The sequence below is a fragment of the Eurosta solidaginis genome, chromosome 3, assembly GCF_040869045.1.
Source record: "Eurosta solidaginis isolate ZX-2024a chromosome 3, ASM4086904v1, whole genome shotgun sequence".
In the NCBI taxonomy this organism is placed as follows: Eukaryota; Metazoa; Arthropoda; class Insecta; order Diptera; family Tephritidae; genus Eurosta; species Eurosta solidaginis.
Window position 1 is genome coordinate 213869033 of NC_090321.1, and position 27154 is coordinate 213896186.

The 27154-nt window shown below is 36.3% G+C and overlaps 2 protein-coding genes across 2 annotated transcripts in view; one reads left to right on the forward strand and one right to left on the reverse strand.

Moving 5' to 3' along the window:
* The window catches only part of rig (rigor mortis), a 50155-nt gene that overhangs the window by 11829 nt on the left and 11172 nt on the right, over window positions 1–27154 (forward strand). Inside the window, exon 5 of the mRNA XM_067775008.1 lies at window positions 2478–2634. Coding sequence (XP_067631109.1) covers window positions 2478–2634 — 157 coding nt within the window. The remainder of the gene's footprint in view (window positions 1–2477; window positions 2635–27154) is intronic.
* LOC137245026 (cilia- and flagella-associated protein 206) overlaps window positions 1346–27154 on the reverse strand; it is a 28047-nt gene continuing 2238 nt past the window's right edge. The window contains exons 3-5 of the mRNA XM_067775009.1: window positions 15332–15681; window positions 14427–14678; window positions 1346–3198 (exon numbers count right to left, since the gene is read on the reverse strand). Of these exons, the coding sequence (XP_067631110.1) occupies window positions 2701–3198; window positions 14427–14678; window positions 15332–15681 (1100 nt within the window). The 3' untranslated portion in view covers window positions 1346–2700. The remainder of the gene's footprint in view (window positions 3199–14426; window positions 14679–15331; window positions 15682–27154) is intronic.

Below are 27154 nucleotides of genomic sequence, written 5' to 3' on the forward strand. Positions count from 1 at the left end.
ACCCGAACTTAGACACCTTTACTTGTGTTTTTTTTTTTTTGTTTTGGGATTTGCTCCAACATGTGTTGAGGATGATTGACGTCGACTAAACCGATAATGCCAGATCAAGTTATTCACAGTAGCTTTGTTATTCAATTTTATTTAATTCCATTATTTTTCGTAAAAAAGTAAATTTCACATCAAAGTTTTTGTTCAATTTTGTATTTTAATGGCAGTATGCCAGGCGCAAGTTTATAAGTTGTTTTCATTTCATTTTCAAATATATTTGTCATAAAAATTGGTTTTTAAATGGCACCACGCCAGGCATAAAATCAATAAGGTTTCTTTGCCTTTTGCAAATTACAAGAATTTCTTTCGAGAATTTAATTTTTTATAAATGTATGTTGTTTCAATACGTGACTTGTTGCCTTGTTTTTTTCACTATCCCGTTATGTATATAAAACGAGTTTGGTTTTTAAATGGCACCATGCCAGCTTTTAAATTTCAATGTTCCTCCGTTATTCAATCATATTTAAATTCCGTTATTTCTCGTAACAATGTTCATTTCTGGTTTCTAAATGGCAACACGCCAGGCACAAAGTCCGTAATAATTTGGGTTTTTAATGGCACCACGCCAGGCACCAAATCAGTAATATGTATTTATTTCAAAACTATTTGTCAGTTCATGTTGGGAGGACAAAAGCTATCCTTAAGACAAGCTCAAGGATGCTCTGCCCACCGCAACCTCTCACGTTGAACTCTAATTTGCGTTACTATTGTTGCAAAATTTACAGATAGCCGAATGACAGAATAAAGAAGAATTTAGAACAAGACAATTAACGGCTTACGTTACCTAGTTATTCCACCATGGTAGAAATATAGGCGTATTACGTACATATATGTTTAAAGCCAACGAAAATATTCGAAACGAAATACTTAAGACTTTATTTTATAAATGTCAGAAACTTCTGATCAAAGTGTAGTAGTCGATTAAAATTTATTGCAACAAAGTTTGAAGTTTAAAATAATATATAAACAAATTTGTTTCGAAATGTTTTACATTTTCTTCCGGCCGCTCCGCCTACCACAATGAAAGCCCTCGGTTCAATTCCCGGACAAAGCAGCATCAACAATTTAAAAAGAAGTTTTTCAATTAGAAATAAGTTTTTCTAAGCGTGTCGCAGTGATTTGGCAAACACTCCGAGGTATTTCTGCCATGAAAAGCTTCTCAATGCCTTGCAGATGCCATTCGGGGTCGTCCCAAAACATGTAGGTCCCGTCACGCTAATTTGTATGAAAAATTAAAAGGAGCACGACGCAAATTGGAAAATAAATAAAATCTCTTCGGAGGTTATCGCGTCTTGTGTTTATTTTTTATTAATTTTAATTTTATATATTATATAAAAAAAAAAAAATTGTCGATAATGTATACAAATTTGTATACTATTCAAACTTGTACTTCGTGAGACTAAAACTCATTCGACTACAAAACTGCTTACCTACCTTACTTCATACAAATGTCGTATTTTTTTATGAAGACATAAATTTTTCCAAAATTTTCGATCTATTTCGGAAACATTTTTACAATTGGTTTGCATATCTATCATTTTGCTTAAAATTAATTTCCTGTTTTTGAAAATTACCCTCCAAAATATAGGGCTGGTCTCTCGCAGTTCGAAATCAGAACATAAGCTATACATATGTATTTTTAATCCTTGTGAAAAACTTGGCGGAAATCTGAATTTTTTGTTGAGTATGTAGTTTTGTAGCTCAATCAATTTCAGTCTAATCAAGTACAAGTTATAGGTATCTTGAAATTCGCGTTGATTTTTGACAAACTTTTTTTAAAGGGTGTTTCGGAGTTTCTTCCACATAAAAAAAAATGGCCAGACTTTTTATGGAGGAAAATCTAAAACACTCTTTGGGGGAAAAAATGTTATAAATCAAAGAATTTTTATAGACATTTGCCTTGTACTTTGTTAGACTAAAATTGATTTGGCAACAAAACTGCATACTCAAAGAACCCTAAATAAAAAGTTCTAATTTTTCGAAACAAATTTTCCGCGATTTCGATTTTTTTCGAAAACGTTTTTGAGATTGGTTTGCATAGATTCTGTTACAAAAATTTAAGTTTTTTCTTAAAATAACGAAAGTAAAAAAAAAGCGAATTTAACTGACGAAATTTTGTAAAAATTGCCACTGCTATCTTTCTGTTAACTGTTCTATAGTATATAAAATTGCAAAGAATTTTGCCATCAAAATGAAAAAATAAAAAATCGAGTTACACTCGCATTCTTACTTTTTGTTGTGAAATATGTACGTTGATTTAAAAAAGTTTCGAAGTTTCGAACTGCGAAATTGCATAACTTTGAAAACGCAGAAATTGCTTTTTTAGTTATAGCTCAATCTCTGCAAAAAAGCTGTTTTGTCCAATTTCAAGAGAAATAAATAAAAATGATTTCGCTTTATATTGTAATATTTTTTCTCTTTTTTAACAGGTTGGCGTAATTAATGTAGAATCGCCTTCAAAACCCACAATTACCTTCAAACCATTTTGTGGTAAACCAATATATTCAATTGATTGGCAAGATGAACATATATTTGTCGTATGCAATGATATTTTAGCTGTTTATAATGAAAACATGGATAATAAAGGTAAGTGTGCAGTGTGCCAGACAATATAGCATTAAACAAATCTTATAAATAAGAACTATTAATTATTTAAGATGTTCCATGACCAAATGGCAAACATTCATTTTGTGCATTCATTGTACCAAATGATAATGTAGTCTGTTGTGAACGTGTTTGCAATTTTCGTATATTTGCCAAATGTATAGTTTCACGATGAAAATCCCATTTGTTCCAAGTACAATTAATACGTTGCGAAGGTCTAAGATCATTCTTACGTACCATTTCCGTTTGTGTGCCACTAGTCGCAATTTTACCTCTACGTTTCTTAATTTCTGCAACAAAATCTTGCTGTAAAATTTCATCAATCAAACCAAAAAGCAATATCAAATCTACAGATGTGTATATAGCTGATTTTAGTGTATAAATAAAATCTTCGAAATAACGTTCGGCATATTTAGCAAATTCAATGTTAGCAAAACCAAAACGAAATTGTGTATCCTCACAAAGTTTCTTTTGTAGTAGAGCTGGTGTTATTAGACCGTTTGTTAAGGCGATTGTTAGGGCGCAGTAATTTTTAAAATTTCCAGTCTGCAAAAAGGAAAGTGTATAGCTAAGTAGTTACATACATGATAAAAATATTACCAGGTAAAACCATTTACTCTTCTTGTCGGCCATAATGGTTTTTTAATTTTTAAAAAAATTTTAAAATCACTCTTAAACTTTGTGAAAATACCAAACCAAAGTAAACACACAAAAAATTGTTGGTTTCACATTTTTCACTTTTTTAAATGCCAAAAAAATAAAGTGCTTATGAAATGAGTGAGAAAATATTTTGAAAAGTTTTGAAATCGATTTTTATGTACATATATGACAAAAAAATGAGTTACCAATATAATGGATGTCTCAACACGTCCTATTTTTGCAAAGGGACGAAAGAAAAGGCCTTACTTCTTACGCCCCGATTCTGGTGTGGTAACAACATTTTTTACCACGGTAACGAAATCATGTGGCAACTTATACACCCTTTTGGTATTCTACGCGAATAAGTAGCCGGATAATTTTTCTACCAACAAAAGTAGGTGGTAACATCAAAATAACCACACAAAAGCTGTTGTTTAGAAACAGGCAATACTGAAAAATGAAAAATTGTAAGCGCAAATAAGTAAACATTATAGAGCGGTACGCAGATCACAAGAAAGTAAAAATTCCATATAAAAAACGCTCAAGAAATGCTCAAGAAATTTCCTTGTGGTAAATTTTCTTGAGGTAGTACGCAGTTTACAAGAAATTTAGTACGCTACTTTACTACTATTTTTCCATCAAATTTGCATACGTCAACATCGGTTTCCGCAAGAAATATGTCGAGTGCCATATATTTCTTGAAGAAAAAAGGTAAACAACCTGGAAAAATTAGGTAAGCGCATGGTTTTTTAATTTTTCTGCAATAAACAATTATTATTTTAGTATTTATCCGATCAGTTAATTTATCTAATTTAATATATAATAAGCTGGTCTGATCTATTTATGTGGGGTGCGAATAAGACAAAGCTTTTTCCACCTTACAGCTCAACGTTTCGCTAAGATTTTCTTAGCATCTTCAGGAGCGTAACTGTAAGTTTATTTAGAAATCCATAAAAAGAGCAAAAATACAAAAACAACATTAGTAGGTGTTGCATATATAGGTGCACAAGTTTAAAACACACATTAAACATTTATATCTAACTTACACTGAAAGTGGTCGACACCAGACTAGCAGAGCACGAGGCTGATATAAGAAAACAAAAACACAGCACAGCACTATCACAGCATGCAATAACAAACAACCACACAGCTGATTTTGCCAACACAAGAATACTAGATAAGGAACGAAGAGAAAATACGAGATATACTTTGGAGAGCCTACGTATAATGCAGAAAAGGGAATATACGTTTAACAAGAAAGTAGACACCGATGAAATGCTGAGACTTATTTGTTATGTTTATAGTTTAGTTTAGTATGACAAGAGTACCACGAATGATGGTATCAACATTGTATGTTTATGTTTTCGTAAAATTTAATGCAACAATATCATTGTTTAGTGTTTTTAACGTAAATATTTAATGTAACAAAAATGGACCACTTTCAGTGTGAGTTAGATATAAATGTTTAATGTGTTTTTCAAACCTGTTTTTGCTCTTTTTATGGATTTTTAAATAAACTTACAGTTACGCTCCTGAAGATGCTAAGAAAATCTTAGCGAAACGTTGAGCTGCAAGGTGGAAAAAGCTTTGTCTTATTCGCACCCCACATAAATAGATCAGACCAGCTTATTATATATAAAATTAGAAATGGAAATAACAATAGCTGCAGCACCAAAACGCAAAAAGCGCATAGTGAATTTCACGGCGGAGGAGAAACGGGCTTTTATAAGAGAAGTGACATTCTTTACATTTCCTTTGTTTATGTGCTCTTCTCCTTGCTTGATTCACTATTCACCGTGGATTTTTAAAAAAGTCAAAATTACTTCCATACTACTATTTTTAACGCAAGAAAAAAGGCAAAATTCTTCTTGAGCAATTACTTGCGATCTGCGTACCGCTCTTATAGTAGAAAAGTGTTGCCTCTTGCTATACCTATTTGTTTACATTATGTACTTTCACAGTATATATTACAATATAGATCTGTAAAAACTTATGCATGTATGTACATATATACACATCGTCCCGTTTATTCGTTAACCTCGTATCTACCAGTGACACATTTTCTGTAAAGCCATGGCGGAACCATACAAGGTGGCAGCATGGTGGCATACCTACAAACATAAATAAAAATTCCATGTACTTTGTTTTTGTAAATTCGATGGACAAATGTCGAAATCGTACTGCGCCGGAAGTTGATCTATCAAATCAAATAAAAAAAGTTTATATTCAGCTGTCCCATGCTGCCACCTTGTATAGTTCCGCCATGGGTAAAGCGAAGAAAGCTAACTTTTAAATTTCACCACAGACACTGGTGAGTTTTTCGGTGATGACAACGTTACCACTTTGGCCAGAATCGCGAATAAAAGAACCGGTAACGATTTTTGGTTACATAATGTTCTGGGTACTATTTTACCGGTAACGCTCAGAATCGGGCCGTTAACCTCTTCTAATTAGGAGGCGAATGTTGGAGACCACCCCTATAGATTTTTCATTCATCCTTCTTCACTTGGCTGATACGTCTTTAACCCTGAATATGCTGGAACTTCACTTTATAAGAGATCACCAGTCTCAAATGTCCTCGTTACTGCGGAAAAAAATGATCTTGGAGGTATTCTTTGGTTTGTTTTGGTCCTTTTCCTCGCGGTTAGAAGATACATTTTTTAATTGCCGCTTAACTGGTTAGGAGGTCCTGGTCGTTGCGTAACAAGTCACTCCAGCTAACCCTGTTTCGCGAGAACTGACGCCAACAGGGGGTACCAAGAGAGATCAAAGTCTTCCCCCACCTGCTTCTCCGAACCCAGTGGAGATCTTCCCATAACTTGCCCACGCCAGCAAAAACGCTGTAGCTCTTCGCAGCTTAGCTAAACATCCAGTTGGAGTGTGATAGTTCGTGGAGGCTGAATTTATCGGCTGAACGGTCAAAGTCTGCCGCGTGGTGTAGAGCTAGTGTGTTGGCCTATCCATCAAAAATATTTAAGAAAATTTATATAAATGGTATTGATTGTCCCTCGGCATTACCTTGGCACCAAAAATTCGTCCGAATTAGTGGAAAAATTTTTGGGTCGGCACAAAACATATATTTAGGTGAGCCAGTTCGTAGAAAAACGAATACACGATAAGTAGCCTTCGAATTGGATGGAAAGCTAGACTTTAATCTCCTCAGATATATATCACACCAAATTGTTATTATTAGTAGATATACATCTCTTCCGTACACCTTGGTGGTAAGTCGGGTTTTTCTTCTCGTTGTTGAAGAAAATTCCTCAGAAGAGTTTCGTGGCCTGATGCTTCCTTTTGCGGGAAACCACAATACAATTCTTGAATTGAAAATTCTGGAATGCGTTTGACCGTTGAGATTTCTTTCCCACCAAAAAAAAAGTTATTTCCACCAATAAAAATTCGGTTTTGGATAAAATATCATAATATTAATGCTAGAACGCAAAAATATATGGTAATTCTATACGACAGCATGACGCTGGTAATACGCCTCCAAAAATACCGAGAGAGGTGTCAAAAGACTCGTATTGACCTTGACAACAATAATCCGAAGGCGTAAAATAAAAATTTTAGATCGTTCAAAAGATATAAACGACAAACTGAACAAGTAAGGAAGGCTAAGTCCGGGCGTAGGCGAACATTACATACTCAGCTGAGAGCTTTGGAAAAAAATAAGGGAAAATCACCATTTAGCAAAATAAACCTAGGGTAACCCTCGAATGTGTTTGTATGACATGGGTTTCAAATGGAAGGTACTAAAGGGTATTTTAAAAGGGAGTGCGCCATAGTTCTATATGTGGACGCAATTTCAGGATATCGCCATAAAGGTGGACCAGGGGTGACTATAGAATGTGTGTTGTACGATATGAAATTAAAGGTATTAATGAGGGTTTTAAAAGGGAGTGGCCCTTAGTTGTATATGTGAAGGCGTTTTCGAGATATCGACCAAAATGTGAACCAGGGTGACCTAGAACATCATCTGTCGGGTACCGCTAATTTATTTATATATGTCATACCACGAACAGTATTCCTGCCAAGATTCCAAGGGCTTTTGATTTCGCCCTGCAGAACTTTTCCATTTCTTCTACTTAATATGGTAGGTGTCACACCCATTTTGCAAAGTTTTTTCTAAAGTTATATTTTGCGTCAATGAAGCAATACAATTACCATGTTTGATGTCTTTTTCATATTTGGTACAGAATTATGGCATTTTTTTAATTTTTCGTAATTTTCGATATCGAAAAGGTGGGCGTGGTCCTAGTCGGATTTCGGCCATTTTTTATACCAAGACAAAGTGAGTTCCGTTAAGTACGTGAACTAAGTTTAGTAAAGATATATCGATTTTTGTTCAAGTTGTCGTGTTAACGGCCGAGCGGAAGGACAGACGGTCGACTGTGTATAAAAAATGGGCGTGGCTTCAACCGAAAACATCGTCATAGAATCTATGCACCTACCAAATTTCACAATGATTGGTAAATTTTTGTTCGACTTATGGCCTTAAAAGTATTTTTGACGAATTAAATGAAAAGGGCCACGCCCATTTTGAAATTTTCTTTTATTTTATTTTGTTGCACCATATAATTACTGGAGTTGAACGTTGACATAATTTACTTATATACGGTAAAGATATTACATTTTTTGTTAAAATTTGACTTTAAAAAAACATTTTTTTTAAAGTGGGTGTGTTCGTCACCCGATTTTGCTAATTTTTATTTAGCACACATATAGTAATAGGAGTAACGTGCCTGGCAAATTTCATCATGATATCTTCAACGACTGCGAAATACAGCTTGCAAAACTTTTAAATTACCTTCTTTTAAAAGTGGGCGGTGCCACGCCCATTGTCCAAAATTTTACTAGTTTTCTATTTTGCGTCATAAGGTCAAACGCACCTACCAAGTTTCATCGCTTTATTCGTCTTTGGTAATGAATTATCGCACTTCTTCGGTTTTTCGAAATTTTCGATATCGAAAAAGTGGGCGCGGTTGTGGTCATTTCGTTCATTTTAAATAGCGATCTGAGATGAGCGCCCAGGAACCTGCATACCAAATTTCATCAAGATACCTCAAAATTTACTCAAGTTATCGTGTTTACGGACGGACGGACGGACATGGCTAAATGAATTTCATTTTTCGCGTAGATCACTTTGATATATAGAAGTCTATATCTATCTCGATTAGTTTACGCCGTTACGGACTACCGTTATGCGAACAAAGTTAATATACTCTGTGGGCTCTGCTCAGCTGATTATAACAAGTAAGGAAAGTTAAGTTCGGGTGTAACCGAACATTACATACTCAGCTGAGAGCTTTGGAGACAAAATAAGGAAAAATCACCATATAGGAAAATGAACCTAGGGTAACCCTGGAATGTGTTTGTACGATATGGGAATCAAATGAAAGGTGTTAATGAGTATTTTAAAAGGAAGTGGGCCTTAGTTCTATAGGTGGACGCCTTTTCGAGATATCGCCATAAAGGTGGACCAGGGGTGACTCTAGAATTTGTTTGTACGATATGGGTATCAAATGAAAGGTGTTAATGAGTATTTTAAAAGGGAGTAGGCCTTAGTTCTATAGGTGGACGACTTTTCGAGATATCGCCATAAAGGTGGACCAGGGGTGACTCTAGAATTTGTTTGTACGATATGGGTATCAAATGAAAGGTGTTTATGAGTATTTCAAAAGAGAGTGGGCCTTAGTTCTATAGGTGGACACCTTTTCGAGATATCGTCATAAAGGTGGACCAGGGGTGACTCTAGAAATTGTTTGTATGATATGGGTATCAAATGAAAGGTGTTAAAGATTATTTAAAAGGGAGTGTGCCTTAGTTCTATAGGTCGACGCCTTTTCGAGATATCGCCATAAAGGTGGACCATGGGTGACTCTATAATGTGTTGGTACGATATGGGTATGAAACTAAAGGTATTAATGAAGGTTTTGAAAGGGAGTGGCCTTTAGTTGTATATGTGAAGGAGTCAATAAACCAATCCAATCAACATGTTTCATCCCTTTTGTCGTATTTGGTATATAGTTATGACATTTTTTTCATTTTTCGAAATTTTCGATATCGAAAAAGTGGGTCATAGTCGGATTTCGCCCATTTTTAACACCAAGATAAAGTGAGTTCAGATAAGTACGTGAACTAAGTTTAGTAAAGATATATCGATTTTTACTCAAGTTATCGTGTTAACGGCCGAGCAGCGGAAGGTCAGACGGTCGACTGTGTATAAAAACTGGGCGTGGCTTCAACCGATTTCACCCATTTTCACAGAAAACAGAAGCTTTGCCCTTACCAAATTTCATAAGGATTGATATATTTTTGTTCAACTTATGGCATTAAAAGTATACTAGTCAAATTAAATGAAAAAGGGCGGAGCCACGCCCATTTTGAAATTTTCTTTTATTTTTGTATTTTGTTGCACTATATCATTACTGGAGTTGAATGTTGACGTAATTTACTTATATACTGTAAAGATATTGCATTTTTTCTTAAAATTTGACTTAAAAATTTTTTTTTTCAAGTTGGCCTGCTCTTCATCCGAGTGTGCTAATTTTTATTAAGCACACATATAGGAGTAATGTTCCTGCCAAATTTCATCATGATATCTTCAACGACTGCCAAATTACAGCCTGCAAAACTTTGAAATTTCCTGTTTTAAAAGTGGGCGGTGCCACGCCCATTGTTAAAAATTTGACTAATTTTCGATTCTGCGTCATAAGTTCAACCCACCTACCAAGTTTCATCGCTTTATCCGACTTTGGTAATGAATTATAGTGCTTTTTGGATTTTCGAAATTTTCGATATAGAAAAAGTGGGCGTGGTTATAGTCCGATATCGTTCATTTTAAATAGCGATCTGAGATGAGTGCCCAGGAACCTAAATACCAAATTTCATCAAGATATCTCAAAATTTACTTAAGTTATCGTGTTAACGGACAGACGGACGGACGGACGGACATGGCTCAATCAAATTTTTTTTCGATACTGATGATTTTGATATATAGAAGTCTATATCTATCTCGATTCCTTTATACCTGTACAACCAACCGTTATCCAATCAAAGTTAATATACTCTGTGAGCTCTGCTGAACTGAGTATAAAAATGACCCTGGAGTGCTCCGAAACCGAGGGTGGCATCCATAGTATTTTTACGCAGAACACCTTTCTGCATTGGCGGGCTTTGGCCGCTTATAAAAAATTACCTTGGGTGGGTCCAACACCGGTTTGGAGACTAAAACTATATCCGCGGAAAACACTTATGTTCACAATTTTTTATGTGTACCTCAAAATCATCAAAATTACAACAACCACATGAAAATTTTCAAAATTTCTATTGCAAATATCTCTTGACAGACCCAAAATTGTTTACCTCCGCTTTCGGATTCGCAATCCTGGATCCAAAACGCGTCTTTTAATACCCCTCTTGATATTGCAACGAATTTACTGCAAATCCTCTTATTTGCAACCTTCTGCTAAGCTCGAATCAATAAACTGTTGAATAAATAACTCCAATATTTAATAATGCAAAATGGCCTTTATTCAAGTACTTCACAATAAATAACTCTGCTATTGCCGACAGATAGCGTGCTTAATCGAAACTGATTGATTTGCCTGTACTGTTGTTGCCTTTTATACTATCTGATTTCCTCGTTCGCATCTTCTAGGCGCTTTCATTTCCAGAATCTACTAGTTGGCCATCAGCTATCAAATTTCTCAGCTGTAACTACAATTGCACGATTTTATAGCTTCTCTCATTGCATACTTTCGGGAGTATCTCAGATATATGCATGTGGTTGTGCGTTGCTTCTCAGCTGCATGTACGTACATGTGTGTAGACATAATGATTGATTCGTTTATGTAGATACATAATGATTGATTTATGGATGTGCATACAAGGCGCTGCTTAGCATCGGCTTAGAGATGGCAGTACCCCTTAGTGTTGCTAATATTCGTAACACTGCCCTCCACCTCCAAATGTACCACTCTTCTACTCCGTGGTTTCCCAATGGTTTGTATGCGGTAGATGGTATCACTGATCTTCTTCACAACTTTGTACGGGCCTTCCCAACTGCACCGAATCTTGGATGGAACTCCTTTCCGCCGGTGAGGGTTGTATAACAGTACCAAATCTCCCTCTAATAAACCTTCCGAATTATTGTTCTCATCGTACCTGCGTTTCATCTTACTACTCATTATCCTTGATCGTTCCCTCGCACTCTGTTGTTTGGCCAATGAACTACTTTGTAGAGCTTGCTCCGGACGGATTGACTTCACATACTCAGTATCGTTCCGACATTTCCCAACAGAAGTGCGCTCTGGCTTGAAACCACCCTTGCATTCTTTCTGGAAAATTCTTTCAGTCGTTTTAGTGCGTCCATTAGGTTTTGTCAATGCCAGTGTTTCTCTCGCAGGTACTTTTGATTTCGCTTTATTTGGCCCATTCGATCCATCAACCTTTGCTCGATCTACTTTCTTTGACTTTCGTCCCCTTTCTCCAAACTAAAGTTAAGTGGTATACCCTGGTTCTTATAGCGCATAATCTTCGCATATCGATCATGATGTCATGGTCAACTAAGAAGTCCACTCCCAATATGACTTCATCAACAATCTCCGCCACAATTAATTTGTGTAGAACCATGACATTTCCAATAAATACCTCACATACCACTTCTCCTTTGGAGTTGGTTATACTCGCCAGTGACCGTACGCAACCTTGCTCCAGGTAACGGTTTTACTCTCCTGTTGAACAAGTCAGATCGGATTAAGGAATGAGATGCACTCGTATCTACAGTCAGTACACGCTCCTTGCCATCCAGCTTTCCTTCGACGGCAAGACTGCTCGATTTTCTTCCAATTTGCGACACAGATATCACAGGACATTCAATAGCTGGGGCAAGTTTTCGTTCTTTACATCTGACACGCTCTTGCTCATCTCCTCCAGCTTTGCGTTTACGACCACCCACATTGTTGGAACTATTAGGACCAAGATTGCAATGACGTGCAATCTGACCGGGCTTCCCGCATTTGAAGCATTTGATAACTCTTTCACTCCGCTTTTGCGATCCTTTCAGCGCCTCCAATATTGCGTCTACCCACTCTGGCCCTTCTACTTCCACACGGCGTGCTTTGAAAACTGGCTTTCACAGAAGCGACGCTGTTTCCTGAATCAGAGCTTGTGACACCGTTTCTGCGAATGTTGGCTTTGGGTTTGCGTATGTAGCTCGCTTTGTTTCAACGTCCCATATGCCATTTATAAAGCTCTGAATCTTTACCCTTTCAGTGTATTCCACGGGTACGTCCGCATTCGCTAAATGTGCCAGCCTTTCAACATCCGACGCAAACTCTTGCAATGTCTCACCAGGCTTCTGGAAGCGGTTCAGTAACTCCATTTGGTATATCTGTCTCCTATGCTCAGTTCCGTATCGTCTCTAGAGCACCCATCAATGCTTCATAACAGTTCTGTTCGCCCTCTGGAATGGTTTGTAAAATCTCAGCTGCAGGCCCTTTCAATGCCATGAACAGTGCAGCAACTTTATCTTCGGCATTCCAGTTGTTCACTGTTGCGGTCTTCTCAAATTGTAGCTTAAACACCTGGAAAGGAACATAGCCGTCAAAAGATGAATTTTTACCTTCGTATTGCTTGCTGAAACAACTGGGCGATTTAGTTGCAACTCCTGTATATGACCTCGCAATGTTTCAATCTCGGCGTCGATTTTGTTCTCAAGTTGCAAAATTTGTGTGTCTTGCGCCTCCATCTTCGAAGAAATACGTCCTTCTTGCTCTTCCAGTTGTGCAGAGATCTGCGCTGATATTTGTGCCGACATTTCGGATATTCGTGCATCTTGTGCTTCAATCTTCGATGTTATACGGTTCTCCTGCGATTCCAGTTGAGATGCTATACGTGTCTCCTGTGATTCCATCTGTGATGACATATACGTATTCTGTTCTTCCAGTTGAGTTTCCATCTTGGATGTTATGCGTGTCTCCTGTGATTCCAGTTGGGATGCCATATATGTCTTCTGTTCTGCCAGTTGAGATGACACTGTCGATGTTTGAGCAGATATTACAGCCAAAATCGTGTTCAAGTCTGTGCTCGTAACCGTCTGCGATGTTTCTTTTTTCTCTTCAATTTTTGTTGTTGTTTCGTCGCCATCAAAATGAAAGACATACTCGTCCACATCAATTCCTTGCGACTCCATTACCTCTCGTAGCCGTGCTTGAAGTTCGAACTTATTGCCGGTTGTATTCAATCCACGGTTCTCCAACTCCTTTTTCAGTAGCTGGATCCTCAATTCACTCAACTTTGCCATGTCCAAGTTGTATTCCCAATCTTCGGAATTTATTCAACAATTCCTCTTCTGACACCAATTGTAACGAATTTACTGCAAATCCTCTTATTTGCAACCTTCTGCTAAGTTCGAATCACTAAACTGTTGATTAAATAACTCTAATATTTAATAATGCAAAATGGCCTTTATTAAAGTACTTCACAATAAATAACTCTACTATTGCCCGACAGATAGCGTGCTTAATCGAAACTGATTGATTTTGCCTGTACTGTTGTTGCCTTTTATACTCTCTGATTTCCTCGTTCGCATCTTCTAGGCGCTTCCATTTCCAGAATCTACTAGTTGGCCATCAGCTATCAAATTTCTCAGCTGTAACTACAATTGCACGATTTTATAGCTTCTCTCATTGCATACTTTCGGGAGTATCTCAGATATACATATGCATGTGGTTGTGCGTTGCTTCTCAGCTGCGTGTACGTACATATGTGTAGACATAATTATTGATTCGTTTATGTAGATACACAATGATAGATTCATGGATGTGCATACAAGGCGCTGCTTAGCATCGGCTTAGAGATGGCAGCACCCCTTAGTGTTGCTAATATTCGTAACAATATTCTTGGACGTATATTAAGAGTGTCATGCTGTCGTATAGAATGACTAAATATATTACAGTTTGTTATATTTTTGTTATGAAAACAAAACCAAAATAAAAAAAAATAAAAATGTGAGAGCACTGAGAATTTTAAACGTCATTTCGGCTCTCACCGGTTTTACCTTGTAATATTTGTTTAATGGTTACATACATATGTCTGTTATATAATAAATATTTTAAAATACTCATACATACAACATTTTGCAAAGAGGCCAACGCCGGATGATTTTTGTTTGTGCGTTCAACTAATTCAGCGAATGTGGGTAAGGCGGGTTCTTTAATTACTTTGCGACGCACTTCGGTCAGTTTTAATAATTGCAAAAAATTCGCTTTCACTTCCTCAGTTAGGCATTCATCTAATGAATCTTTTAATTTATTTAATTCGGCCAAATGATTTAACGTGAGTTGTAGAGAAGTCCAAAGCTCCGTAAGGTATTTGAAATGAGGCTGTAATTCAATTTATTTTATTTGTTTTGCGTTCTCTTGAAAATTATTACAGAAGTATGCTATACGTGTGCTCAGAGCTGGGTTAATTCAAGGCAAAAACACATTACAACTACATTAAAATTAAGTGAATTTTCTAAATTTCGACTGCAATAAGAAAAAGAAATGCGTTTGCTTTCGACTGACGTAATTGATTACATGGAACAATCATATATATTATTTCTAATTGCTGTTTTTATGTTTCGCTCTTATTTAGAATCCAAATCTATAAATAAAGTTTTGGTTGTAAAAATGGAGTTTCGGGCTATTAGCGAGCTTTGAGCAATTTTGGTCGTAGTGCTTTTGTTTAGCTATATTTTATCAAAATAATTTGTTAAAAATAAACGATTGTGAGCACACAAAGAAATATATTTGTACTATGGCACTATTGTGAATATTTGCACTGCATTACCGGCAGTTGCTACTATACCCCAGATGGCAGCGCAAGCTGTAAATTTTAATTGATTGATAGAACAGATGTTTTCTGTTGATATTTGATAACATACTTTTATATTGGTTGCGCAAGATGCGCACATTGAGATTAATTAAATTCTAAAACTAATCATTACTACCCAGCTTCGCTCTGACAGTCTTCTACTTAATACATACATACTTACAAATATCAACTCCGATTCGATTGCCTTGCGATATTTTAATATATCATTAATTTTTTCAATAATACAATCCATTTTCTTTTGATCGAGACTAACAAGATATTCGGTGTTTTTAAACGACTCAACTATTTCTTTCAATAGATTCTCATACGAACTGAATAAGACGACATATTTATTAATTTCACGCACTTTTTCGATTGGCCATTTGCAATGTACTTTCCTTTCTTTCGTATTTATTTCGTAAAGTTCGGTCATAGCTTCCATGCCGGTTGTTATATAATGCGCAATATCCTCTTGGGCAGCTGCAAGCGTTTCTCTAGTGTTGGTTTTGGCCATTTCAATATCGCTGAAAACTAATTCATTAAACATTTTTATATAATTTATACTCTTTGCACAATTGGAAAATTGATAGAGAAATAAACATGCGTCAGTACTTTTGACTATACATAATCATATATGGACAGTTGTGAACGCAACAATAGCACAAAAAATTACACTGACGAGCAAAACTGAAGCAATAATCTAGAAAATAAACTTTTTTTTAATAAACTACAATCAAGTGTTTTAGTGTTCAACATCTATACTAATTTTATAAAAATGCTTATATGGGCAGTGTTTGTAACGGCTTAATTTTTTTTAAAAGAAAGTATTGACGCAATTAAACACCCTGCGATTTTTATTTTTGCCATTTTCACAAACTAAACCCCTTTATATTTAGGATAAAGTTGATGAAAACCCCCAAATAATGCAAGTATAAGACTTTTCGATAGCCAAACCCAAGCTACAGCGGGCCAACAAAAAAATCTTCGTGTTTGCTAAGTGAACGTAGAGCAAGTGTATTTGCACTAAAGAGATACATAAATATACTCACAACAAAAGAGAGTGCGTCATTTCGCTCTTGGCAAATGCACGAGTTTTTTGCTCGCAAACCAAAATGTTTTTTGCTTTGATATTGTTTTGCGACAAACACTGAAAATCAACACAGTCAATTCTGTACAAAGCAACACATATGAACTTATGTATGTAGTAAAGTTGATTAGAAACTTAAATAATGCAAGCATAATGCGGCAGTTACTCACGAACGTACGTACCAAAAACGTGTCGATAGGTTTTGGGCTCAGGAAAAAAAAGTTCCACTAAGCATACCCAAAAAAAGTAATTTTCGAGCCTGCAAAATTTGAGTTTTTTGACTTTTTTCTTTGATTTTTAAGGTTTTTTTCATGACCTACTTAAAAAATTTTCATATAATTTTAAAATTTTCATGTATACCCTGTCCGACTCAAAATTGTCCGCTAAAAACTTTGGCGATACCAGTTTTTTGAAAAAAAAATATTTTTTGGGTTTTGAGGAGTGTTTTGGTGAAAAACATTTATTTTTTCGCCATTTTTTTTTAATTTTTTTTTTTTTGTTTTTGGGACTTGTGGTCGAAATCGATTTTTTTCATTTTCAAGGCTCCAAATCATTTTTTATGTATATGTTTCCGTTAGACCCACCAATAAATATACCAAAATGATGACGGGACGAGCTGAGTTGATTTAGCCATGTCCGTCTGTCCGTTTGTTTGAACGCAAACTAGTCCCTCAATTTTTGAGATATCTTGATGAAATTTGGTAAGCAGGCATATTTTGAGGGGGGATTTGACATTTGCAAATGGCGAAAACCCTCTTATTGAACAATCGGTTGTATGGGAGGTATATACTATAGTGGTACAATCCGGTCGATTACGACAAATGTCAAATCCCCTATCAAAATATGCCTGCTTTCCAAATTTCATCAAGATATCTCAAAAATTGAGGGACTAGTTTGTGTTAAAACAAACGGACAGACGGACGGACGGACGGACAGACGGACATGGCTAAATCAACTCAGCTCGTCCTTTGATCATTTTGGTATACTTATTGGTGGGTCTAACGGAAACATATACATAAAATATGATTTGGAGCCGTGAAAATGAAAAAAATCGATTTCGACCAAAACAAGTCCCAAAAACACAAGTTTTTTTAGTCGTCTTTTACGACAGGCATACCTGCTGCGTGTATATTCTAAACCCCCTAACCCGCTGGGGTAGCCGCACTACAGTGAAACATGGCCACTGCTACTGGCAAACTCGTTTGCAAAATATTGAGGAACCGCTCCTATTTCATTTTGCCAAAAGGTGTAATACATCCCCAAATCATCATACAACCACCACCAACTTTGATAGTTTGTTTGACTTCGTTAGGTTTAATTGCACCTAATGTATTTTCCCAATACCAAGACCGTCCTTGAGACTGAAAACGGGTTATGTAGGTCTCATTTATTACATGTTTCCAAACATCAGCCGTCCAATATTCATGGCGGCGCTAAACCGGTTGTATAGCTTTATCATTTTTCTTTGTTAAAGCAGGCTTCGATTTAATTTTTGCATTGTATCCTGCTCGTTTTAACGACCGCCCTTATGGCCACTAAACCGTTTTTGTTGTAAACGATATGCCTTCCTTTGGTGTGGACAGCCTATTGCAATTTAATGGTCTGCCAATGTGTCTAGCATCGCGTATTGTATATTCTTAGGCCTCCCGTTCTTGTGCCCTGCTGAGCTTTTAAAGTTGTTTTCCTTTGCGACTCGCAAGACGGTAATATGACTTATTTTTTACGGTTTGACCACGACGCAAAAAATTTTTCCTGATTATTTCATTAAAAGCACGCATTTCAATAAAGATCTAGACTTAAACCCAAAAATAGGGTATTATTTGTGCAAGAAGGATATATTTGAAATTAAAATTCCACGGCTTCTAAGTAGGAGCAATACTGGAACAATACGGCTAAAGTCCAAGTACACTAATATTTACCCATGTTATTAGTATTATGTAACAAAGGTTATATTAGCTGTGTTATTTTTACATCTATATACACATGCACTTAAACTTTATATGGGCTGCCAAGTTTATCTACAATTCTGAAATTGCTGCGCAGAAAATTAGGTTAAATTTCAATGCGCATTATACTCATATGGAACTGAAATGTGTGTCTATGTTTTACCTCTACAAATGGTGTGTGTCCACTATTCACCGCAACCGATTCAGTTATAGGTTATACACTATGGCCAACAGAGGTGCGTGTCTCCGCTCTTCGGTACAACCCGTTCTGTAGCTAGTTATTTAACCACTGCCGCTATATGGGTCTCCTAAACATTATCTAAGTGTTGATAAGTGTATTTTTTTAGCCGCAAATGTAGATGTATATACATGTAAAAATAAAAAAATTAAAAACAAAAATGTTTAAGTTAAACGGTTTTATTGAAAACAATACTTACATGAAGTAATAATAATACTAAAAGCTAGAAAATAATTAGGTTAGTCCTAGGTACTCATCAATCTAGGCCGTTGATAAGACAACTAAATAAAAGCGTTGGGCACGTGAAATTTCTAAAAATGTGAGGCGTAGCATAACCTGATTAAGGTTCAGTTGGTCTTATATATGACTATCAATAGAAATTTGACGCGTCCAGCGGTTTTAATTGTCTGATCAACCGCCTAGATTGATGAGGAGTGTGTTGACTAGTACCTAGGACCTACCTAGTTATTTTCTAGCTTTCAGTATTATTATTACTTCATGTAAGTATTGTTTTCAATAAAACCATTTAACTTAAAAAATGTTTTTTAATTATTGTATTTTCAAGTTTTTAGTCTTTATTTAATTGCATATTATGTCTCATTCTATTTAGTTCATTTAGTGACTCATTATTACAAGGACTCTTTCCTGACAATTTCTTACAATCTAAGTCTTCAATACATAATCCTTCTAAAGACTTTACTCAACTCGCTTGTACCTCCTCGAACTGCAAAATATTTTGATGTCACTTCTACTGGACTGTATTTAATATTTGTTCCAAATATGAGCCAAATCAGACATCATAGGTCGCTTTCTATTCATGTATGTGTTATGTGTTCAAATATGGACCAAATCGGACCACAAATACGATTTTTTTGAATATCTCGATCCATGCGCCACCTAGCACCGATTTATTCACAGGCCGCTTTCTATTCATGTATGTATTACTTACTTAATTGGCACTTAACCGTCTAAACGGTTATGGCCGTCCAACAAGGCGCGCCAGTGGCTCCTTCGCTCCGCCAACCGGCGCCAATTGGTCACACCAAGGGAGTTTAAATGGTTTTCCACCTGGTGCTTCCAACATAGTGGGGGCCGCCCTCTACCTTTGCTTCCATAGGCGTGTTCCGATAGAAACACTTTCTTGGCCGGAGCATCATCTTTCTTTCGCAAACATGGCCTAGCCAGCGCAGCCGCTGCGTTTTAATTCGCTGGACTATGTTGATGTCTGCGTATAGCTCGTAGAGCTCATCATTAAATCTTCTTCGGTACTCGCCATCGCCAACGCGTAGAGATCCATAAATCTTTCGAAGAATTTTTTTTGTGTTCCAAATATGAGCCAAATCGGACCACAAACACGATTTTTTTGAATATCTCGATCCTTGCGCCACCTAGCGGCGATTTTTTTCATAGATCACTTTCTATTCATGTATGTATTATGTGTTCCAAATCGGACCACAAATAAAATTTTTTGAAATTTTTCGATCCATGCGCCACCTATCAGAGTTTTTTTCTTATTATTGCATTGTCATCGGGTTCTGAACTATATTCCAAGTTTCAAGCGTGTAGCTTATCGGAAATTACTTAAATTTCAATTACAAAATTCGTGCCGGCCAGGCAGCCAGCTAACCAGCCTTATACATATATTATTGTTTCAGTTTTGCTTGTCAGCGTATTCACGAATTTAAAGTTTTTTTTTATTCTTCTATTAATTTTTTATTCTGTAAAACTTAAAAAAAACAAGTAAGGAAGGCTAAGTTCGGGTGTAACCGAACATTACATACTCAGTTGAGAGCTATGGAGACAAAATAAGGAAAATCACCATGTAGGAAAATGAACCTAGGGTAACCCTGGAATGTGGTTGTATGAAATGTGTATCAAATGGAAGGTATTAAAGAGTATTTTAAGAGAGAGTAGGCCATAGTTCTATGGATGGACGCCATTTAGGGATATCGCCATAAAGGTGGACCAGGGCTGACTCTAGAATGTGTTTGTACGATATGGGTATCAAATGAAAGGTGATAATGAGTATTTTAAAAGGGAATGGGCTTTAGTTCTATAGGTGGACGCCGTTTCGAGATATCGCCATAAAGGTGCACCAGGGGTGTCTCTAGTTGTACGATATGGGAATCAAATGAAAGGTGTTACTGAGCGTTTTAAGAGGGAGTGGGCATTAGGTCTATAGGTGGACGCCTTTTCGAAATGTCGCCATTAGGGTGGGCCAGGGGTGACTCTAGAATGTGTTTGTACGATATGGGTATCAAACGAAAGGTGTTACTGAGCATTTTAAGAGGGAGTGGGCATTAGGTCCATAGGTGGACGCCTTTTCGAGATATCGCCATTAGGGTGGGCCAGGGGTGACTCTGGAATGTGTTTGTACGATTTGGGTATCAAATGAAAGGTGGTAATGAGTATTTTAAAAGGGAGTAATCCTTAGTTCTATAGGTGGACGCCTTTTCGAGATATCGCCATAAAGGTGGACCAAGGGTGACTCTAGAATGTTTGTACGATATGGGTATCAAACGAAAGGTGTTACTGAGCATTTTAAGAGGGAGTGGGCACTAGGTCTATAGGTGGGCGCCTTTTCGAGATATCGCCATTAGGGTGGGCCAGGGTGACTCTAGAATGTGTTTGTACGATATGGGTATCAAATGAAAGGTGGTAATGAGTATTTTAAAAGGGAGTAATCCTCAGTTCTATAGGTATAAGCCTTTTCGAGATATCGCCATAAAGGTTGACCAAGGGTGACTCTAGAATGTTTGTACGATATGGGTATCAGACGAAAGGTGTTACTGAGCATTTTAAGAGGGAATGGGCATTAGGTCTATAGGTGGAAGCCTTTTCGATATATCGCCATTAGGGTGGGCCAGGGGTGACTCTAGAATGTTTGTACGATATGGGTATCAAACGAAAGGTGTTACCGAGCATTTTAAGAGGGAATGGGCATTAGGTCTATAGGTGGACGCCTTTTCGATATATCGCCATTAGGGTGGGCCAGGGGTGACTCTAGAATGTTTGTACGATATGGGTATCAAACGAAAGGTGTTACTGAGCATTTTAAGAGGGAGTGGGCATTAGGTCTATAGGTGGACGCCTTTTCGAGATATCGCCATTAGGGTGGGCCAGGGGTGACTCTAGAATGTTTGTACGATATGGGTATCAAAGGAAAGGTGTTACTGAGCATTTTAAGAGGGAGTGGACATTAGGTCTATAGGTGGACGCCTTTTCGAGATATCGCCATTAGGGTGGGCCAGGGGTGACTCTAGAATGTTTTTACGATATGGGTATCAAACGAAAGGTGTTACTGAGCATTTTAAGAGGGAGTGGGCATTAGGTCTATAGGTGCACGCCTTTTCGAGATATCGCCATTAGGGTGGGCCAGGGTTGACTCTAGAATGTGTTTGTACGATATGGATATCAAATTAAAGGTATTAATGAGGGTTTAAAAGCGAGTGGCCCTTAGATGTATATGTGAAGGCGTTCTCGCGATATCGACCAAATGTGGATCAGGTGATCCAGAAAATCATCTGTCGGGTACTGCTAATTTATTTATATATTGAATAACACTAACAGTATTCCTGCCAAGATTCCAAGGCCTGTTGATTTCGCCTTGTAGAACTTTTTCATTTTCTTCTACTTAATATGGTAGGTGTCACACCCATTTTACAAAGTTTTTTCCAAAGTTATATTTTGCGTCAATAAACCAATCCAGTTACCATGTTTCATCCCTTTTTTCGTATTTGGTATAGAATTATGGCATTTTTTTAATTTTTCGTAATTTTCGATATCGATAAAGTGGGCGTGGTTATGGTCGGATTTCGGCCATTTTTTATACCAAGATAAAGTGAGTTCAGGTAAGTACGTGGGCTAAGTTTAGTAAAGATATATCGGTTTTTGCTCAAGTTATTGTGTTAACGGCCGAGCGGAAGGACAGACGGTGGACTGTGTATAAAAACTGGGCGTGGCTTCCACCGATTTCGACCATTTTCACAGAGAACAGTTAACGTCATAGAATCTATTCTCCTACCAAATTTCAAAAGGATTGGTAAATTTTTGTTCGACTTATGGCATTAAAAAAATTCTAGACACACTAAATGAAAATGGGCGGAGCCACGCCCATTTTGAAATTTTCTTTTATTTTTGTATTTTGTTGCATCATATCATTACTGGAGTTGAATTTTGACTTAATTTACTTATATACAGTAAAGATATTAAATTTTTTGTTAAAATTTGAATTTAAAAAAAATTTTTTTTAAAAAGTGGGCGTGTTCTTCATCCAATTTTGCTAATTTTTATTTAGCACATATATAGTAATAGTAGTAACGTTCCTGCCAAATTTCATCATGATATCTTCAACGACTGCCAAATTACAGCTTGCAAAACTTTTAAATTACCTTCTTGTAAAAGTGGGCGGTGCCACGCCCATTGTCCAAAATCTTACCAATTTTCTATTCTGCGTCATAACGTCAACGCATCTACCAAGTTTCATCGCTTTAACCGCATTTGGCAATGAATTATCGCATTTTTTCGGTTTTTCGAAATTTTCGATATCGAAAAAGTGGGCGTGGTTATAGTCCGATATCGTTCATTTTAAATAGCGATCTGAGATGAGTGCTCAGGAACCTACATACCAAATTTCATCAAGATACCTCAAAATTTACTCAAGTTATCGTGTTAACGGACGGACGGACGGACGGACGGACGGACGGACGGACGGACGGACGGACGGACGGACGGACATGGCTCAATCAAATTTTTTTTCGATCCTGATTATTTTGATATATGGAAGTCTATATCTATCTCGATTCCTTTATATATGTACAACCAACCGTTATCCAATCAAACTTAATATACTCTGTGAGCTCTGCTCAACTGAGTATAAAAATGTGATAACGCGCCCTGATTCAATTACTAGAGGTTTGTCCAATGATGACAAAGCTTTGACACTCCCAAATTTAAAAATCTGGTCAGGTTGTCTTTACGAAGTAAAGAAAACGGGGAATAATTCAACCCCTTCAGCAAAAAGTGTAGTAGAAAAGTACCTTTAGTAGTTTATTGGTAGTGATAATAAATTCGTAAATGCCAGCAGGTTTAGGGGGAAATAATTAATGTTCTACTAAATATTTCGTGAATTGATAGATACTCTACTCAGCAGCCGCAATAAACTGACAAAAAAAAATGGGTTATTGTCTTAGATCTTTATATTCCGGCCTTGACTTTGACAGAACAGTTAAGCTTTTGTGCGGTCCTGCTACACAGTGAGTATTTACTTTTTTATTCTAAAATATTGGAAAGCTTTTTTCCGTAATGGTATTCATAGAATTTTTCCGGATAAGCCGTTAATTTAGAAAAGTCGGAACACGTTCGTTTGATACTACCTCACGAGATCCGAATATTTCAAATAAGTATATACATAAAACTATTCCACAAAGTCTTAAATGGAGACGAATGTTCCGAACATACGGAATGAATAAGTTAACATGCTCAATGAGTAATTTCGTTATGGCATATCCATTATTTACTAATGACATTTTTACATGAATCGATTTACTAGTCGAGTTTTTGATTTCGTATGTTGATAGATTTACGAAAGTGCACGATTCCTTGGTGTCCATACTTTTCATAAAATTACCTATGTTTAGAAACACTAATGCCATGATCTGCATAGTTAATAAATTCATCTTAAAATTAAAAACATTGTTCTAAGGAACTATGCGGTTCAGTACTCATCGTGTATTTGTAAACTGATTGCTTTCTATTTCTACTACTAATACACGGTTAACGGATGTCAATTCGATTTGGCAGCAAAATGGCTACAATTGTCAAGAAATTTGTCAGCCGATCAAACTCTTGTGATTGAATCATGATAATGTACGTAATGGAAACTATGTGAAACGATTTAAAATACGTTTTCGAGAAAATTCAAATATTCAAATATTTTTTTAGATAATCTTAAACAAATTGCAAGGCGAATCTATACCAGGTGGTGGCAAAACAAATTCAAGCAATTCGCCGTGCAGAAGAATGTGAAGTCAAAACAAAATTTTCATTGATTTCGATTAACTTACATATTGTTGTACAAGGCGGTGTGGAAAATAATCAAGAAGAACCACCTGGTACTGAACTCGCCTTGAAAAACTGCATAACGAAAGCTATGTATACCATTTTCGAAAAAATTCGAAAACTTGATTTTATAAAAATGTTTACCGCGGTTTCGAATCGAGCTCAAGGCCTAACAATAATTTTTTATCATTATTATTGTTATGATAAATTTTTTCTTAATTGAAAAAATTTTTAAATTAGAATAGAAGAAAGAAAAAATTTAGACAACTGCCAAAGCTCGTTGTATAGATCCATTTCGGGAACTGCTAAATTCCTTCATCGGCAAAGTTTAGGCGCCGCTGCTATAACCATTCAGCCATCATAGCGGTCATAGCAGCGGCGCCTAAACGTTGCCGATGAAGGAATTTAGCAGTTCCCGAAATGGATCTATACAACGAGCTTTGGCAGTTGTCTAAATTTTTTCTTTCTTCTATTCTAATTTAAAAATTTTTTCAACTAAGAAAAAATTTATCACAACAATAATAATGATAAAAAATTATTGTTAGGCCTTGAGCTCGATTCGAACCCGCGATCTTACAAATCAGTAGGCCGATATAACAACAAAAATTGTAAAAATGTTTACAAAAAACTTAATTAAACTGCATAATGAAAACTTCGACTTCGAAACAATTAATAAGTTTTTAAAAATCTGCAATTAAATTTCAAAGACATTTTTTGAGTACGTAATTTTATAGTCCCCAATCCATTTAAGGTGCTAATTTGGAGAGTCTAAAAATTCGTACTGATTTTGGCCAAATTTGTTTTTTGCAGCTTGTTTCAGATTTATTCCAAATACATTTTGGATGAGAGAAAATTTAAAAAAATCAATGTGATATTTAAGGGGCTTCAAACTTTGTTATACTACAATTAGTTCGATTAGTTGTGGCCGACTGGATAGAGATACACTACATATTATGAAGTATGAACGTTGGAGACTCCGAGTTAAAAATTCAGCTCCCGAAAAGCTAGCTGATGAAGAAGTGAAACTCAGAAACATGTCCTAGTAGCTACTGCCGTCTGCAAGTTTTGTAATTTGTCTCTAATATCAATTTGATATTGTCGAAAGTACATTTGACACTTTTTTAAGTACATTTGATTTTTTAAAAATCAAATTGATTTTTTTAAAAACGAATTCATTATTTTCTAAAGTACTGCTGGAAAAGATGTAGTTTGAAATTTCCAAAACTCTTCATGAAAATTTTTAAATATCCTTTAAAGATTCATGTTTTTGAGAACTTCTCGAACTTTTGAATCTCGTCAAAAACGTTGTCGAATTTTTCAAAATTGATTTACATAGTTTTCGTTAAACAAATGATTTTTTCTAAAATTAATGCAAACAAGTACGGAAGTCTAAGTTCGGGTGAAACCGAACATTACATACCCAGCTGTACACTTGAAATGCTGTTGTTGTTTGTTTTGTGTGCTTAATAGTGTTACAAGGCTGCGCAATAATACATATACATACATATGGTACATTGAGCTCCGAGCGTGATATATCAAGGTATGATTGGATGGTTCTTGATAGACCATCCTTCTCCGACCATGTGTATATCAGCTTCAGCATCCCCCTAAAGAGGGTAGAGAAGGGAGGAACCTTTAGAAACCCTAGGTCAACGAACTGGACTAAATTCCAGAAACATGTAGAAACAAAACTGGAACAATCCAAAGAGGTTGCTAATGTAGATTAACTGGAGGAGTCGAATGAATTCCTAACAAGGACGCTTATGACTGGGTATAACAAAGCTTGCCCTCTAAGAAGATTCAGAGGAAAAGCAAAGCCGCCATGGTGGAGCAATGAGCTGAGACTTCTAAGAAGACAGGTAAAAGAAATGTTTAAGCTCGCAAAGACCGCGGAAAGCGAAGCGTGTCGGGATGAGTACAGGGATCTACTGAGGATCTACCAGCGTGAAATTACCAGGGCAAAGAGAAACACGTGGAAAAGTTTCTGTAAGGACATAGAGTGCTTCAATGAAACAGCACGGTTGAAAAAAGTCGTAGCAAAGGGAAACATAGTCCAGGGACTAATAAAGAAAGAGAACGTTGTTATAAAATACGATTGATACAAAACTATTTTTCGCTAAGATTTAACATATTATTTTTGCCTACGACCCTTTTTAAAGTCATTTATATAAAAGTGGGCGTGTTCCTTAACCAATCTTATCCAGTTTTACTAGAAATATTTCCTGTGTACCCAATTTTGTTACGATATATAAATTTTTCTTCGAGTTATGGCTACCGAAACATTGAAAATTGCTTAGACAAAAAAGGGGCGGTGCCACACACATTTTCAAAAATTTTAGTGTTTTCCAATTTAATGTTATAATTCAATTTAGAAAGTAAAATTCTATTGATAGAAAGCTCTTTTTCGCTAAGATATAGCTTATTATTTTCGTCTACGACCCTTTTAAAAATCTTGTATATAAGTGGGCGTGGGCTTTAATCGATCTCCTCAAGTTTTTCTAGAAATATTTCCTGCTATAGGGAAAATTTGTGTACCCAATTTTATTACGATCCGTTAATTTTTCTTCGAGTTATGGCTCCCGAAACATTGAAAATTGTTTAGACATAAAATGGGCGGTGCCACGCCCATTTCTTAAAATTTGAAGTTTTTCCTATTTATTGTTATAAATCCAC